The sequence below is a fragment of the Taudactylus pleione genome, unplaced genomic scaffold, assembly GCF_031769625.1.
Source record: "Taudactylus pleione unplaced genomic scaffold, aTauple2 ptg000406l, whole genome shotgun sequence".
Classification (NCBI taxonomy): domain Eukaryota; kingdom Metazoa; phylum Chordata; class Amphibia; order Anura; family Myobatrachidae; genus Taudactylus; species Taudactylus pleione.
Window position 1 is genome coordinate 1,883,335 of NW_028284808.1, and position 19,327 is coordinate 1,902,661.

The 19,327-nt window shown below is 42.7% G+C and overlaps 1 protein-coding gene across 2 annotated transcripts in view; it reads right to left on the minus strand.

Annotated features, from left to right (window-relative positions):
* Positions 1 to 19,327, minus strand: part of SLC44A3 (solute carrier family 44 member 3) — a 166,657-nt gene that overhangs the window by 46,351 nt on the left and 100,979 nt on the right. For both annotated transcript variants that reach the window (XM_088446818.1, XM_088446817.1), the window contains one exon: positions 12,626 to 12,709. In XM_088446818.1, the coding sequence (XP_088302944.1) occupies positions 12,626 to 12,709 (84 nt within the window). The remainder of the gene's footprint in view (positions 1 to 12,625; positions 12,710 to 19,327) is intronic.

The following is a 19,327-nucleotide window of genomic DNA, read 5'->3' on the forward strand; positions in this document are numbered from 1 at the left end:
CATTTTTGGAGAATTGTTTCCAATTAGGCAAAATTGTCCTGGAATTGAATTTGGCAAAAAAAATTTTAGGTGCATTTTTCACAAAAAAACAGGCGAATATGGCTTTTCGCCTCTAATTGAATTCCCCTCATAGGGTTAGCTTTACTAAAGAGCACGTTTTCAAAACAGCAGCCTTGACCGACAGTTTAATAAGGCAATAGACATAATGCTTACAAAGCCTAGTTTATCATCATTCCTAAGAGCTCAAAGGGAAGAATTATCTAGTGTATGAGTGATTTAGTTATCAATTAATGCATATTAAGGTGTTGGTGATTGTTAGTAATCTGTAATACATCAGATGACATATATTGCTTTTACATTGTCAATGCAGAGATTGGCATTGGATAGCACAAAAAAAGAGATCTGACTCCATTACCACAAGTAAACATCCTGCGGTGATCACAAAAATAATTTTACAATTCTGATTTGCGGTCACTGGTTCTAATGAAATGAGTCTACATTACTTGTGTCTGCCTCCACTGATTGAGTTTTTTTTTTTTTTTTTTAACTTGGTCGGTATCACACAAGAGTTTTTAAATTCATTGTTACGGTGTGTTTGACTAGAGTCTGAGCACCTTATTGTGTTCCATCTTCTACTCGCCCATGTATACCCTTTTATATAAATACAAACATATAATATAGATACCATACATCAATCAGCAATTGTAATAATATCTCAATCATCAGCTAGTGAAAGAGAAATAAGCTACTTCATACTGCTGAAGGCATATATAATATAATTACTTCTAGACATGTCTGGTCAAAAATAACCAGAATGAAAAAAACAAAAAACACGTTGATCCAGCCATGACTCCATCTGCATCACCAGCATTCCTCTGTCTATCCTACCATTGTTAATAGTCACTTTCACCAAGGTATACAGTACATTTATGTATGTTGGTTTCTTTTCATGCTCTTGTTGTTTAACTAGTATAACTGTCCTACAAATAATGTTTCTTTCGATTACTCATCCTGCGATGATCAGAGGTAATTTTTCCACATCTACAATTGTGCATTTAATACTTTCTATTTTTTATTTGTAAATAAAGTTGTAATATTGAAGCCTGTGAGCTTATGGGCAATAATAGCTTCCCATACTTTCCTTATGGCCACTAGCTATTTATTTACGTCTTTCTTTGGGTTCGTGATGGTTACATCACTTTTTCATGCACTTCGCATAGAACGCACAGTGCAGGAATAATGTGCAACACCTGCGAGATGATTAAAAATTCACATTTGGAATTGAATCGTGCAGCTTATTCTGATACAATCAGTAACTTTAACATGCAAAGTACACGGGATTATTAACATGGGAGCAAATTTACGGCTAATTGTATTCAGCCCTGAGTGGTCACTTTATTGTATACATCTGGTCATTAATGCAAATACGTAATCATGTGGCAACAGGGGAATTCATAGAAGAATGCAGACAAGGTAAAGAGGTTCAGTTGTTGTTCAGACCAAACACCGATATGCGACAGGAAGTGGGATCTAAGTGACTGACTGGAGTGTTTTCTTAAACCTCTTCATATCAATCTAGCATTGTTTAAATACCAGCAGCCTGAGTACTGTTGCTGACCATGCACATTCTATTATAGCATGGTCAGCATCCTCCTATAACTACTTCCAGGAGGATACCCAGCCATACCACTAAACACACGCCATCTCAAACTGGTTCCATGTATAAGACAATGAGATCAGATTACTCCAATGGCCTCCAGTCACCAGATCTATATACAATAGAGCGCCATTGGGATGTGGCAGAATGGGAGATTTGCAGCATAAATGTGCAGCCGACACATCTGCAGCAATGGCACAAAACTATCAGATCAATAGAGATTCTTATTTCTTCCTCTATCTAAATTCTTGGGATGCATGTGTGAGAGCGCAGAGCAGGCATATGTAAAATCGGCCATGCATACATACCCTAAAGCAAGCTCCATTGCACAAGAGGCCAAAAACAGTTTACAATCTCCGCTGGCCTGAGAATGCATCATCTCCCAGTAGTCTAGATATTTTATGAGGCAACAAATTTCCCACATAATTAACATATGGTTTCTCTAGTTTATATTTTCAATGCAATGTTCCTTTAATGATGGCAGCTATATAATAAGTAGCTTATACATCTTGAAAGAGGGGCGGGTTGGGACATTACACTGCCAAGTATTGATCAGAGAGTTCACTAGCATTCCACACTTGATTCTTAAACCCTCTCATTATTTTCATGTACTGAACAGAAGTACAGTTTAGCAAGACACCATTGTGTGCTTGACATTACAACTGATTAAATGTCAGAAGTTTAGGAAATGCTGATGGCTCTCGGGCAGAGAGCCAACAGTTTCCTAGTGGAGTTTTTTCTTCTTTGGACCCAGCTTGCTGGCTGGGAATAATCATGCCTTTGTGTGACAGCTGAATTCAACGCAGTTTAAAGACCCTACTGTAACAATATGAGTCACAGGGAAAAAAAATAGTAGCTATGGTAACATAAACTTGAGAAACAACCAATGGCTGTACAGATATCACTTAACACTTCTGGCTTTATTTGGGGTGACCCTTGCCAAATATTAAAGTCGTGAGTAGTGATATTTTTGAATGACCTTCTAATAGTACAGTAATAGTAATCTGTGCACTTTTGTTTTTTTAGATTCTGTAGAACAGAATTAATTTTTTTTTCCCAAAGTACAAGGGGTAGGATCACCAGGATACAAAACAAAACAGAACATAACCCTTTAAGGAACTTAACACTGACAATGATATTTATTCTATACTATTATACACCTATAACAAATAAATCTCCAGTGCTCTCAACGTAAAGTAGCTAAGTATTATAAATGCAACCACAGTTCGAGTTTATGGAGTATTACTGAAATGAAGCTTACGGCCCATTTAACTAATTGAGCTGGCTGAACACGGTTCATGGTACATGCTCAGGCAACTACAGTGCAATCAGTGACATATTAACACTGTCTTCATACACGCTGATAGCTTGAAATATTGACTCTGCTTATTAGCTCCAGTGTTTCATCTGTCTTCATATTAATGACATTTGTCATAATATTTCTAACAAAACCTATTGACAAAAATGTATTCCACCGCAGTTAGCAAAGACATACAAAATAACATCTCAATCAGCAGTTTACAAATATAGAGCTCCACATGGCTATTCCAGCTCAATTGGGGAAACAAATATCCAATAGATAAAGTACAAACCCAACTAGGTCCAAATATTAACTATAGTGTGTTTTGCCTGTGGGCAGTGTACTGTGAAATAGTGATAAGGCCAACTGAGGCATCATCTGGTGCAGAGCTAGCAGCTGTCTTCTCACTGTAGAATAGAAGCACATCAAGCTGCAGCTTCGGACTACAATTTGTCATGTGTAATCCTGCGTTTAGTTGGAGAGCAGCAGGGGTGTCAAGAGGGGAGTGAGGTAGGTACTTATTACCCAGGCACAGGCCCGTCTGGGAAGCCCAGGCCAACCATGGAATACCCCCTTCTAGGCGCACACCACAGCAAAGTATAGTGTTTTCAGTCAAGGTTTTAACGAGTTGGTGTGGCCACACCCCTGTGTTTGGCCACACCTCTTCTATCACCTGAGCCCGCCACATGTCTCAGCAACCCTGGATAACAGTCCCAGCCATGTACAGAAGGTCGAGATGTAGAATTATAGCGTCAACTGCAGGTTTTCACACCGCAGGCCAAAGTGTGAAGACAGTCACTTAGAGTTAAGAGAAGTTCTCATATTTCAATAGCAGTAGCAGGGAGGGTGGGTTCAGTACTTAGGGCCTGATTCATTATGGATTGCTATTGCGATCGCGGCTGTGATTATGCATGCAGATCTGCTGCGAAAATATGCTAATGAATGCAATAGAGACGCCCATTACCGCTATCCCACATCCGTAATACCTTGCAGTCCTGCGTATACATCGGGAACATCGAATAACATCGGCCCCTCACACATAATTACAACAGGTCTGACCATACTCAGAAATTGCTAACCTCATCGCAGACAGTGAGTACTCAAGCTGCGTATGCCGTCGAAGTGGCTAATTTATGTACGCCCATGCTACGGCAATCAAATGGACTGGCACGCCTGTGTTTGGCCGACAACCCCCCCGGTCACCCACCCTAAATGGTGCTTCCAGTCAGTCACATGTTTGAGTACATCAAAAGGCGTCTGAACTGCTCGCAGTGCTTGTGGTTGGATTTTCCTACCGCAATCATGCAAACAGTTCAGGCTAAGAAACAACCAAGTGACGTGGTCGATGACGCTGCTTTGTTAATTATGCACACCCTTAAAACGCCCGTTTTGACCGTTTGGCACACCTGCGTTTGGATCACCACTCCCCGTTTTCAAGCACCTTCCCCTGTTACCACCCACAAACGCCTCATCCTGTCACTCAAATTAGCAGGCACGCGCTGTTTTGCGAGCGCTCGATTTCCGACCGCAATGACTGGTTGGTGCATGCGCATTACGACCCATACGCATGCGCAGTTGTGCGAACATCGCTCGGAGCGAACAAGCGGCCGCTTACGAGCGGCTCTGAATCAGGCCCTATGTCCACTAGATGTTGACGATGTTTCTCTTTTTCAATTACATGCTTTCTATTTCTGTGCTTTTTATTTTCTTTTTTCCTTTTTTGTCTGTGTTTAGTTTTCTTAGTTTTTTTATTTCCCAATTGTTTTGTGTTTGTGTTGAGGGCCCTGGTGCAGTGTATGGTCTATTTCTGCTCACTATTAGATGTGAAATATGTATAATTTTTCAGATTTATTTCCTGTCTAATTTTAATTATGTCGGAACTTAAATTGTGTTCCTGGAATGTGGGGGGAATTAATTCTCCTGTGAAACGGAAGAAAATACTTTTGTATCTTAAAAAAATGCAAATAGATATAGCATTACTGCAGGGGACGCACCTGACGAATAGCGAGGTTGTTAAATTGTCTTCACTGGGTTTTACATTGGTGGCGCATGCCTCTTACAATTCCAAGGCCAGAGGGGTAGCAATACTAGTCAGGAAAGATTTATCTCCCCAGGTTCAATCTAATATAGTCGACCCTGAAGGCCGATATGTTATTAGCAATTTATCTATTTTGTCTGAGACTCTGGTGCTTTGTAACATTTATGCTCCCACAGTTTATTCTAAAGTTTTCTTCCGGGGATTGTTGGCAAAGCTATATCCATTCACTGATTCGCAGTTATTAGTGGGAGGGGATTTTAATCTAATGGTACTACCTGATATGGATAAATTTCATAACCCTAAACGGATTCCCACTCCTCCGAAATTAGGTTTACAATTTTTTATTTCTCAATTGGGTTTAGTGGATAGTTGGAGAATGCATCATCCTACTGATAGGGACTTCACGTGCATGTCCGCAGCACATGGTACCTTGTCCCGTATCGACTATATTCTGCCGACCAAATTTTTATATATGTTATCTGATCATGCACTTATATGGTGCACTATTGCAACATCAGTAGATGTGGGATCTTGTCGCCAGTGGCGCTTCCCATCATACCTTTCTTCCTCTATAAAATTCCGGAATATGATAGAAGCGAAGTGGCAGGAATATGTTCATGATAACCGGGAACATGTTTCTGACCCTTTATTGTTTTGGCAGATGGCAAAGTCTGATTTGCGTGGAGAAATTATTTCTTATGTTTCCAAATTTAGGAAAGATATTTCAGCTTTATATCAGCAATCCCAGGAAAGATTAACTGCCGCTTATGTAAAATTTCCCATCTCCTAGTAATAAAGACGCTTATATACAGGCAAAGATTCAGTTTGAAGAGGTGTTGGCACAACAGTCGACTCGACATACCTTCTCTACTAATTTTCAATTTTGAAAGCATGGGAACAAGTCGGGTCGACTTTTGTCTAATTTAGTGAGGTCCACACGCTCTTCCACTGTAGTGTCTGCTTTGAAAAAGCCGGATGGTACTCTAATTTATAAAGGGAAAGATATAAATGAAGCTTTTAGAGACTTCTATGCCTCTCTTTACTCACAAGGTCCTATTGATGAACTCCAAAAAGCTACTTTTTGGACAGATATTTCCACTCCTCGTATTTCTGAAGAACAGGCTGAGTCCTTGCTTGCCCCTATTACTAAGGAAGAAATTATTAAGACTATTGTGGGATTGAAGCCTCTTAAGGCCCCGGGGCCGGACGGTCTTTCCGGGGAATTCTACAAATTGTTAGCTAATAGAGTAAGTGACACATTGTGTTTGGTCTTCAATTCCATCTTGAAAGAGCGCAGATTACCCTTATATTTTAACTCTGCAGTTGTCAGAGTTCTGCCCAAACCCAATCGAGATCCGGAGGATCCGGGATCATATCGCCCAATATCACTGCTGGATGTCGACTACAAATTGTTAACTAAAGTCTTGTCGGATCGTTTGAAATACATTTTACCTACTATTATTTCCAATGACCAGACAGGATTTATCATGGGTCGCCATTTGGTAGTTAATATTCGGAAAGTGCTGGCAGCCGTACAGGCTCTTGGTTTCTCAGGTGGTCCTAGGTCTCAGGCTATAATTTCTATGGATGCCGAAAAGGCTTTTGACCTTGTCACTTGGGACCACCTGTTTGAAACATTGAAGAGATTTGGATTCCCTGATGAATTTGTGTCAATATTACAAACTTTGTATCGTGAACCACTCACGCAGGTTTCTACAAATGGTTACTTGTCTACCCCTTTTGAAGTTCAGAAAGGCACTCGACAAGGTTGTCCTCTCTCACCCCTGTTATTTGCACTGGCCCTGGAGCCTCTTGCGATAGCCCTTCGCCAGCATGAGGGATTTAGGGAGATTTCTATTGGGAACGTAATGCTAAAGATGTGTCTCTTTGCGGATGACATGCTCTTGTTTGTGTCAGATCTCACAAACTCTGTTCCTGCTATTTTGGAATTACTGTCACGATTTGGTTCTTTTGCTGGGTATAAGATTAACCTACATAAATCAGAGGTCCCTTATATGCATGATTCAGGGTCCCAGCCATTGTCTCTTTCTGCTATATACTTGGATCATTTCCGACTGGCTCAGCAAGCTATTAAGTATCTTGGAATCTATATCCCAGCTAATATCTCTAAATTGTATACGGTTAATTTCACCCCAGTGATAGCTGACATAACTAAACTATTAGACATTTGGCGACACCTTCCATTATCTCTTCTGGGCAGAGTTGCATTGTTGAAATCTGTCATATTTCCTAAACTTGCCTATCCTATACAAATGTTGCCAATACGATTAACCCATTTTGATATTACTCAAATTACTCGCCTATTTTTTACGTTTTTATGGAGGGGTGGGAAACCACGTATATCTAGAGCTAAGATGCATTTGGGGAAATCTGATGGTGGGTTAGCTGTTCCACATGTCTCTGCATTCACTAATGCATTATTTTTTCGATATATACGCGATTGGTTGACGGGTTGTGAAACATATACCCATAAATTCCTGGAGGCAGAAATAGCTTCTCCCTATTCATTGTCTGCTCTACTTCATACTCCCAAATCACATCTCCCACCATTGATGAAAAATAATATTCTATTTTTTGACACTTACCTAGTTTGGTTACAAATAAAGGCGCCACACTGTATCTCAGTATAATACGTTCTGGGGTAATCCTATGTTTATTCCTGGCCTGGAATATGCTGAATACCTGGCATGGAGGGTGAGGGGTATCACTGCCATTCGCGATGTGTTTGATCCAGGGGGCCAAATGTATTCTTTTCAAGATTTAAAGTCTACATTTTTTCTTACTAATAGAGACTTTTTAATGTTTCTGCAACTTCGTCACTTTATACAATCTTTACCCCCTCCTATGTTGAGGGAGGAAGATGATGATATTTTACAGCCCTTATTTAAGTTATCCAATACTGGGTATTACAAGACACGTTGTTATACCCCTACTTGCTTCCCGCGACAGCTGAGGCTCTATGGGAGAGTTGCACCCAAAATTGGTCCTCAGAAATACCACAAGTAGACTCCCCCAATGTTTTATTAAAGCATACTGAGAAGACTTTAAGAGTTCTCCATTCAGCTATTTGGCAGGAAGTGCATATTAGGACCATTCATAGGGCATATATGTGCCAGAGTCAGAGGAGGCATGTTGTGGAGGAGGAGTCAGGCTGCTGCCCGAAGTGTAAATTTTCACGAGCTACTTTCTTCCATAATATGTGGGAATGTGGGAAAATTAGAAAATTTTGGGATAAAATTATGGTATTACCTAAACAATATATGCGCCTTACATCTTAGGAAGGACCCTTTGGCTATGTTATGCGCTAAATTTATAAATTGGGACCTGCAAGGTCGTAACATTGAATTATTGCCCTTTCTTACGATAGTGGTAACTGTGGCGAAGAAAGCTATCTTCCGTAACTGGACAGTTTCCACAGCACCATCTCTTCAAGCAGTTAAAAACATATTGCTACAAATTAGGGATGTGCAGGCTCGGTTCTACTCGGTTCCGTTCTGTTTTTGTTACCGAATCTTATTTTCTATCCAAAAGTCATGACAGCTGATACCCAATAAGATTCGGTAAAAAAAAACGAACGGAACCGAGTAGAACCGAGCCTGCACATCCCTACTACAAATATTTTATTTTGATAGAAGAGCAACTATACCTGATGTTGAGAAGGGGGTGGTTTGCTTTTACGCTAAATGGGGTATATATATATCAACTCCCTGGATTCTGATGTTAGAACTCATATAATGAGATTATTTGAGACTACGAATTGGTCTCTGCTTCGTAATTTGGAGTGATGTATATTTAGATCTTAAAATCTTATATTTACGGGTCAGGGGATAAGATTCTTTGTCTTCTGTAAAGGAACAACATTTTTTCCTCCAGTGTAGGAGTATCCGATCAATGGAAAGGGAACAAGCTGCACCAGGGTTCGGGGGGGGTGTGGGAGGGGGGTGTATGTGTTTATTTTATTTTATACATATATAATTTGTTTTTTTTTCTGTTATTATGGTTCTATTTTAATTATATATTTTATCTCTGTGCTTATGTTTAACAATAATTTTTGACTTGCTATATCCTACAGACAAAATGTATGTGTTTGATGTTGCACTTGAATTGTATTTGCTTACACAGATTGCAGCTCTGTATCTATGTGTATATGGATTTATGTAATATATCTGTATGTTTGTATAGATATACATATACATGTATGTTTGCACTTGTGAATATATAAAATAAAAATAAAAAATTGTTTTGGAATTTTTTTTTTTTTAAAAAGAGTGCAGTGAGTTTTTCAATAGTATAACATTCTATATATCGTGTCTATTATTTTTTTTCCAGCAATTGTGAGCTGTTATCGGCACTATTTAAAGTGAGCATCTTATTAACATAATATTTATAGTTTATAGAACCTGTTTCTTAATGTTTGCTTTCAGTTACTATGTTACATATTATGTCCTGGAACACTCTTAAAAAGTGGGCTCGGCAAGTACAGATCGTTTTAAGGTGAGAACAATGGGCGCTTATTGGCTGTCCAAAACAAACCTAAAATCATTAAAATTCTTCTCTAATTTATACCAGCTAATTATAAAAAGTAAACAAAAACAAAAAGAACCCACAGCAATTTATCGTTGTTGACTCAGCTTGTAAGGTAATGAGGATAGAAATTATGGCTATGCTGTCCTAAGCCTGAGGGGTAACCCTGACAATCACATGCTTGCATGATACTTTCTATTTTCCTCCACAACACAATACACCAAGATGGGGAGTATCGCGTGATTGTTACCATACACTAGCAATCTATAGCCACAATCCATCTGTGAAATCCAAAATGCTGGACAACCTGATATACCAATTCCAATCACTTTTTGGTTGGATCTGTGATCTGTAAACTCCATAGAGTGCAGATTCTTTTACACAATCATCTGCAAGACGCATAATCGCCACAATCGATAGCTGATGGGAGGATTTACACAACAGGAAAAAATAAGCCTTCATTGTAGTGGAATGAGAATTTAGGCTATTCCATAAAACAGATATTTGAAATACAAAATAATGAAAAGAAAATGTATGTGAAAGTTGAGTGCAGTAAATATTAATAATATAATAAAAAAACAATATATGCATATTTTGTATAGTGTAATTATTATTTGTAGTGATTGCTTCATCAGATTTCAGTAGCTTTCTAGTGACAGCTACTGATAGGAAACCAAATTCTGCGGCATACCCCTCACACAGGAGCATATTTAATAGCATGGTATAAACTTATTGTAACCAATCTAATGTCTGCTTTAAAAATCTTGAACGGTAATACGACTGAAAACTAATACATGATTGGTTGCTATCAGTGGCGTAAATTCATCCCAGGTGCCCAGAGGCAAGTTATCTTTTAGTGCCCCCCAATCCCCCATATTTACAGCTCTAAGTGGGGTGAATATATTGTGGGTGATGGAGGAGGTGCCCCTTCAGTGCTGGCGCCCGGCGGCAGGCGCCTCCATTGTCTCCCATACTTCTGACCCTGGTTGCTATGGTTTACAGCATATGGTCTTATCACTACCCTATGTATGACAATTGGCCTACGTGCCAGGAGTAAATACATGATGACTGGATTGCCTTTGCTATTATGGATGCATTCACATTTTGTGTTATACTGTTTGTACACAGCATGGGGCCAGGGTGAAGGTATTACCAAGTACACTGGTGCGTGATACACGTTCGGAAAGTAAACTTAAAGGGCCTTTCCACTTTTAGTACTTTAGAGAGTCATTAAAAGAAAATGACGGGAAAGCACTGTGAGGAGCAGGCACAACTATGGAAGCCTAAAGTCATTATGTTTGCTGCTGATGCCACAATGGTGATCCCAGGGAAGGGGTCCCCAATATGCAGGGTCACTTTCCCCTTATATGTATGACTGGAAAAAGGTTATGCTTAACTGTACCCCACTGACACGGCGTATCCATTCTCCCTCAATCACTAATGGCAGAAAGACCTATCACATAGCATAAACACAATAAACATAATGTAAGGCTCTGTGGAACTCTTGTGGCGCCAGATAAGTAAAGGATACTAATAATAACAGTCAATAATTGTTTGTGGGTTATTAATACTAATACATATTAAGTGCACACTTCACTCTCTTTTGGAAACATCCCGTGTAATAGTAATTTGCACCTTGTTTTACAGGTATGGAAAATGTGCTGGGTCAGCCCCTACATTCGTTTTAACATTTCTGGTTTAGCCCCATTGATGCTTCCTTCTAGTTTAGCCCCACTATGCATTACATTACATCATCTTATTCCATGCATCACTTTTGTGTGTTTGAAATTTCTTATAATATTGGTTGAAATGTTCCCACAAATCCTCTTTCCAGCAGAAGAGCCAAACATTGTCCTATAATAAGTACAGGCACGAGAATCGACCTCGGGGACCTCAGAGGGAGAGGGGAATGCAAGGCTTCCTGCAGAGAGGAATAGGCTGTGTGGCCTCCTGCAAAGCAGGGAAGGCCCCTGTAAATGAGCCCTTGTCACCCATTAATATTAAATAATCTAGTCCTACAATACGACATCTAATTTCTGCACTTCGGTGTAAATCAGAGCATTAACGTTAGTGCTGAGTTAATGTATGCTGTTGTATATGATGCATCAGTGCTCTGTTCATAACTTCATCAAATATGGTCTCGGAGGAACGGAGAATTATGCTTCACGTTTAACGAACTTGACTGTAATGCATTTACAATTGTAAAATCGTCTCTACAATAAGTATTCATTTAGAATCCCTAGAGAGTAAAAACATATGGTAATAATTGTATCTAGCAAGCAGAAAATTAGACATTCTATTGTACACTTGAAAAATAGGGACATTTATTTTAAAGGGACAAATCTTTAAAACCTGGCAATGTGGACCTCATTCAGAGGCGGTCGTTAGATGAATCAGGGCGGCCGCTTGCATCCTGAACGGCCGCCTCCTTGTCGATCGTTAAGCTGAGGGTTACCACCCACAGCTTAACGACCGACCAGGTTGATGGTCGCGATGGTGATCATCGGGGCTTACGACCAGACCCTAAGGTTGGGTCTGGGCACTCGTAAGCCCCAGGAAGCTTTCTGCTCTGATGGAGCAGGAATCTCTCCACTGACATCAATGATGATGTCAGTGCGGGAGCCCACAAAACGGTAGGCGTTCGTAAAGGAACGCCTCCATTTTGGAAACTACCCCCCCGGCCCGCCTACCAAACGGGGGCAGCTGTCGATGAAGACATCGACAACCGCCCCTTTGATAGCGAGCTCCGGAGCGAGAGAGTTTCTCTGTCGCTCTGGGGCATGCGCACGCGCAGTGCGGCCGCTGCGCGTGCGCAGGCCAAACCATCGAGTCGGTTACGAGCGCATCGGCGCTCGCGACTGACTCTGAATGAGGTCCTGTATCTGGAAATTATCCAACTATGAGAGCAGTCAAGTTCTAGGACAGATATTTAGTATTAAAACGTCATTATTTCAGCTGCCATCAGCTTTCAAGTAAACAAAGGAATTGAATCACAGATTTTATATTTTTCAAAAACAGTTGATTTAAAAAAAATAAAAATAAATGGAGAATATCACACACAAAGCAACAAAAACACATACTGTACCTGGTTCAGGCTTCTCATCCACTTTTCATGGCACCAAAAACAGCAGAAACAGCACGTGGACGTACACCTGGTGCACACATTGTCCTGAAAACAAACAAAAACATAATTGTGTTTATTTGCACCATTTTACAAAGAGACAAGACACAAAAGTCTTCATAGCACATTGACCAGAGCATTTTTATCACACCCTTTCCTGTGATAGTGGAACTGTTTTTAAAGCAAAGATTAATGAACGGAATGTCTTTTCCCACCAAGCAGAACTTGTTTCTCTGGAAGGAAAACAACTGGTTGAACAGCTGCAAGAATCTGCAGAGCAATAACCTCTGTGATCTCGCCAAACAGGAAATAGCACTGTCATTTACGATATGAGAAATTCAATAATAGTGCTGACTCTTTATTCAAGTGCAAGTCACAAATTATGTGCTATTGTAATCATAGAGGGGACTGGTTCTGGACAATATGTCAACATTGCAATAGCCGCCATTTAAAAAACTTGCCGTTTATTTTGGCCTTTTTATTTTTTAATTATTTATTTTTAATAAATGCTGCCAAAATGTGTCCCTCCTGCTCATACCACATACAGCTGACCAGACCGTGGTCATCTTCCAGCTGCATTTACTGTACAAACATGCCAGTTTCGAAAATATTATTACTGGATCTTGCATACGTTTTTTGACCTGCGATACAGGTCAACTGGTCGATTTCAAATGTAACATCATAATGTGCAGTCAGCATAACAGAAGCCCTCACCTTTTCCAGACTCTTTTTGTTATTCTTTACTGGCTGATCTCCCTTATCATGTTCTGCTACACTCTATTCTTCAGATACAGATGACTGCATAGCCTCACCCTGTCTTGTAAAGATTTTCTGTCCAACCATCCAACTAGTTGATTGGTTGGAATGAAAATCTGGTAACATATGGGAGTAACTGATGATCAGCAATTTGCTCCTAAATGCCAGAAAACAGATGAAAATGGCGTCAGACAAGTTTGTTAAATGTTTGATCTAAACAATTTGTTCAAACAACAGTTTTTGTCCATTTTCCGGCATTTGGGAGCAAATTGCTGATTGTCATTTGCTTTCATACATTACCAGATCTTCATTCCAACCAATCAACTAGTTGGATGGTTGGACAGAAAATCTTAAGGAACCCTCTCAACCTCTCTTCTATTGAGGAAGATGACTGGCCTTCCTATCTAGTGGCACATAATATACAAAATACTCCTTCCTTGCTTCAAAGCTTTATATTATTTAGATTCTCCGTACATTACAGAACTTTTATATCAATACACCCAATAATACAATGAAGACTGACACACGATGAGTTGGGGTTATGTCATTGAACTTGACAGCTATTATTAAGATGATTCACTTCACACCTTTACAGTAATTATTCTCATTATAGTTTCTTTTCTAAAATACACTGCATGAACTGTGGCATAATAATTCTCTTCTTAGAGAACTCTAAAGACACAAAGGATACTCCTTCTTCTATCTTCTATTCAATGAGTTTTGGGGTTTCTAACAGGCCTACATTGTTGGCTGTAACCTAATAGTGCAAATATGGCTACTATCGTTGCCGCCGCTACTGTTGGTTTGACAGCTTACCCAGCTCTATATTTTGGGTGACTAGGTAGCAGGGGAGACACATTACCACCGTTAGATATTGTTACATATGGTAAGTACCGTACTTTCAAATAATGATTTCCTTTTACCTGCTATGGTAACAGAATTCCAGCGGTTGGGATATTGACCGCATGCCATTCTCAATAGACTTTCTATTAAAAAGTTACTTAGAACCTCAATACAATTCTCGTCAGAGTGATCGCGATGAATGAAAAAAAATGTGTGTCCCAGGGATCCCTCACTTTAAAAAATTGGGGTCTAAATCCACAGTTTCTGGGTCCTATCACAATTTATGCCTCACTGCCTGTAGTGCGCAAAAACTCGCTATAGCGCATATTTGCATGACACGGGGAGAAGGGAACATGGGGCACAGGTGGGAGGAGAGAGCACACAAGAGAGCAGAATGGGTACAGACATGGAGAGAGGGTAAGAGGGGGCACAGGAGAGCAGAAGGGGTACAAACATGGGGAGAGTGAAACAGGGGGCACAATGGAGCTGGAGAGAACACAGGAGAGCAGAAAGAGTACAGTCATGGGAACAGGGGGCACAATGGAGGTGGAGAGTACACAGGAGAGCAAAAGGGGTACAGACATGGAGAGAAGGTAAGAGGGGCACAGGAGAGCAGAAGGGGTACAGACATGGAGAGAAGATAAGAGGGGGCACAGGAGAGCAGAAGGGGTACAGACATGGGGAAAGGGGAACAGGGGGCACAATGGAGAGGGTGAGTACACAGGAGAGCAGAAGGAGTACAGAAATGGGGAAAGGGGAAGAGGGTGAGAGGGCAGAGTACACAGTAGAGCAGAAGGGGAGAGGGGAGCAGTGGACACAGGGGTGGGAGAAGGAGACTACACAGGAGAGCAGAAGGGGGACAATAGTTTGCTCTATTATTATTATAATAGGACACAAGTTAGTCTCCTCTTATAATCAAACAGGGCACTACAGAGCACTAGAGAATGCTCCCCTGTATAAAAATTACATTATGACACCAGTCTCTGCTCCTGTGCTATAATAAATATTAATACCATTTACCTGCTGCCAGATACAGCAATACTGCAGTCACACGGATGAAGAATGATGTCAGGATACTTCTACTGAAGGGGATCTATTCACTAGTTAGGAGGAAGCAGGATCCGGCAAACCGGGAGAAGCGCGGAGGTCAAGTGGAACACAGTGCACACAGCCGGTGGCGATTAAATGATGAGATGCCGCCGACTGTGATTGGTGGTTGAATGCTGCCAGCGGTGATTAAAGGACGAGGAGACGCCGGCGGTTATTGGCTGCTGTGGCCGCTGTGTGTGCGCTGCAGCAGCCAGTCACCGCCAGCAGCATCTCCTCGGCGGTGATTGGAGGAAGACGCACCGCCGGCAGTGATTGGCTGCTCGGCGGCGAGAACATGCAAGTGAGGGATTCGTGACCTCACTTCCTGTATGGTGTAAAAATGCGCTATAGCGCATATTTCGCGATCAGTGTGTCATACACTGATGTTAAATGTTCTTGCTTTATTAGTATATTTCAACAACTACCAAATACTTTAGTTACAGATGTGTCCTCCAACTGCTGTTGCTCAGGTTGTGCCATACAGGCGTCTTAGTTGTGTTATAAAATACCATGGAAGGGTGCAGGGAGACGCGACTGAATCCATGGCGTGCAATACACAGCTTCACAGCTAGGTGGTCAGTGCTCCATTGATGAGAACTATGGAACTCAGGGCCTGATTCAGACCCGCTCGCGAGCGCTTTGCGCTCGCAAGCGGGTCGACGGTGTCCCAGTGCACATGCGCACGACGGAGCCAGCTCCGTTGTGCGCATGCGCGAGACCCGGATAGCGACGGGCAAACCGTCACTCCGGACCTCGTACAAAGGGGGCGTGCTGTCCATGTTGAGTGACAGCACGCCCCCTTTGGTGGGCGGGCCGGGGGCGTGGCTGCCCAGACGGTTGTGTTCCCTTCGGAACGCCTACCGTCTGGGGCCAGCCCAACTGACATCACAGGTGATGTCAGTGGGAGTGCTTTCGGCTCTGTTTGGGTCTCGTCGCAAGCCCGATGGTCGCGATGGTCTATGCGAGCGGCCAGGAGGCCGTTCTGCAAAACCAGAGGGCCGGCCCTGATTCAGAGCGAGCGCTCTGTCAGAGCGTCCGGCTCTGAATCAGGCCCTCAATACAATAGCAGCGGATGGAGATCGCACTACAGTATAGCAAACCCTGACAGGCGTATTGCTAGTGGATGCAGCCACATATGTATATTATGGCTAATCACCATTTCAGCTGTGCACAGGGTTTTTTTTGTGTAAAAGTCGCAAACGTGGCTGCTAACAGGTCGCAAGGCAGTCTTTAATAAAATGAGATATTGTCATGATGAGACTTGAACTCTAGTTAAATGCTGACATATCCTCTAACAGCTTATGTTACATTATTTTATTGCTTGCATCAGAAAGGGAGGTGTGCAGCACCTGAAGAGTTGGCTTCTGTGGTTGCATGTTGAATGCTTAGTATGACCTTAACCAGTTCGATTCCTGTTGAGGACAGGGGGTTTTGAAGAATAATTATGAATTTGATTTTATCAATATTATATACACTATATTTTTAAAATGTTAACTTTAGAATGAACTATTGACATTCAATAAATAATTAGAACAAAGTCTATGCACTGAAATGTACAGCATGAGAACATCTCATTTTACTAAAAACTGCACGTGCGACATATTCGCTGTCAAGATTGAGACTTTTACGCAGGATAACCTCTTTGTGCTTTGCTGCTCCAGTGGATTGCCATACGTTACATCTGCGCGTTTATAGCATCATCTTTCACGAGCAGCGGATCTATTGACACTGGGCCTGATTCAGACCCGCTCGCGAGCACTGAGCACTTGGAAGCGGGTCGATGTTGCCGATGAGGCTGCTCCGTCGTACGCATGCGCGAGACCCGAATAACGACGGCCAAGCCGTCGTTATGAGTCTCGCACCAAAGGGGGCATGCTGTCGATGGTGATTGACAGCACGCCCCCTTTGGTGGGCGTGCCGGGGGCGTGGCTGCCCAGACGGAGGCGTTCCTATGGGAACGCCTACCATCTGGGGCCGGCCCTACTGACATCACTAGTGATGTCAGTGGGAGTGCTTTTGGCTCTGATAGAGCCAAAAGCACTCCTGGGCTTGCGGAAGCGAGACCCTACCGCAGGGTCTCGTCGCAAGCCCGATGGTCGCGATGGTCTTGACCATCGTGACCATCATTTTGGCAGCTCGCTATAGCTGTGGGTGGTCACCCACAGCTATGCGAGCGGCCAGGAGGCCGCTCCAAAATGAAGGAGGGACGGCCCTGATTCAGAGCGAGCGCTCTGTCAGAGCGTCCGGCTCTGAATCAGGGCCACTGTACAGTACATTACGTGATTGGTCCGCCTGTCAGTGCTTTATACTGCAGTGATTTCACCCATGCTCAATGACAATTAGCAAAAGCAACGTCTGGAGTACTCAGGGGGCAGGACAGCGAGTAATTCAGGTAATCGGTAGCCCACCTGTAACCGATGTTTCAGACCAATTATTAGAATAGGGTAACTGAAGCCTAAATACTCAAGGAGGAGCCTAGATCCAGCACCCAGTCCCCAAAAACAGGAATGGATACTATAGCAGAAACTCAACGTGTACCCCAACACTCTAGGAGAGGAAAAACCACAAAACCACAATCGATAGAGGTACACATGGTATAGTGAGTGGTGAGTCCCGAGAGTAGGTCAGGAGCTGTAATGCTGAATATAAGCAATATAATGCAGGACAAAAGTAAACTGAAGTACAGTGAGCATAAAGTCCACTTGAACCTATAATGAGCAATGGAGATTTGCTAATAGATGAGGTCAATGTGGCAGAAGACTTGGAACTGGAAGCACTAGGAACTTTTTAATGCCCAAGAGACTGCAGAATACAACAGGCTGGAACCATAGAATCTCACAGACTTGGACGTTACATGAACTCGGTAAGAACCGGAGAATGCAGACGTTGAACCGGAGACTTGAACCAGAATGGAACCGAAGGTAACAGCAAAGTAGACGGAGTTGAGCCGGAGACTTGAACTGGACTGAGGCCCTGATTCAGAGCCGGACGCTCTGACAGAGCGCTCGCTCTGAATCAGGGCCGTCCTTCTGAATTTTTAGAGCAGCCTCCTGGCCACTCGTATAGCTGTGGGTGACCACCCACAGCTATAGCGAGCGGGCAGGAAGATGGTCGCGATGGACAAGACCATCGCGACCATCGGGCTTGCGATGAGACCCTTGTGGTAGGGTCTCGTTGCCGCAAGCCCTGGAGTGCTTTTGGCTCTATCAGAGCCGAAAGCATTCCCACTGACATCACTTGTGATGTCAGCGGGGGCGGCCCCAGATGGTAGGCGTTCCCATGGGAACGCCTCCGTCTGGCCAGCCACGCCCCCGGCACGTCCACTAAAGGGGGCGTGCTGTCACTCACCATCGACAGCACGCCCCCTTTGTAGCGAGACCCATAGCGACAGCTTGCCCATCGCTATCAGGGTCTCGCGCATGCGCACGACGGAGCTGCCACCGTCGTGCGCATGCGCACTAGGCCAACATCGACCCGCTTGCGAGCGCTCACAAGCGGGTCTGAATTAGGCCCTGAGACCGGAGGTAACAGCAGAGTAGCCAGAGTAGAACAGAAGACTTGAATCAGACTGGGACCGGAGGTAAAAGCAGGGTAAGTGGAGTGGAACTGGAGACTTGAACCAGAGTGGGACCGGAGAGTGCAATAACCAGCCGGAGTGGAACCGCGTGCTTGAACTGGAGTGAGACAGGTACAGACTGTGTACTGGTGCTCACCTAATCAGAGAAGACTTGACTGCGCCCATGAACCTCAGGGAATGGATTACCAGTGCACTGGGACAGAATGGCTCACCTGGACAGGGTAAGAGTGACTAAGTCCCGGTTTTGTGACCAATCGCACCTCAAAATCTCTTACTGTCTTCTGCCTTCTTTTGTCAGATCAAACACAAACCTGAAGAAGCTATGTGTTGGGTCACATTAGCTATTATTGCGTTACCAAAATATTGCGTACAGGTAGTGGCTATCCTTCAAACTTTTCACA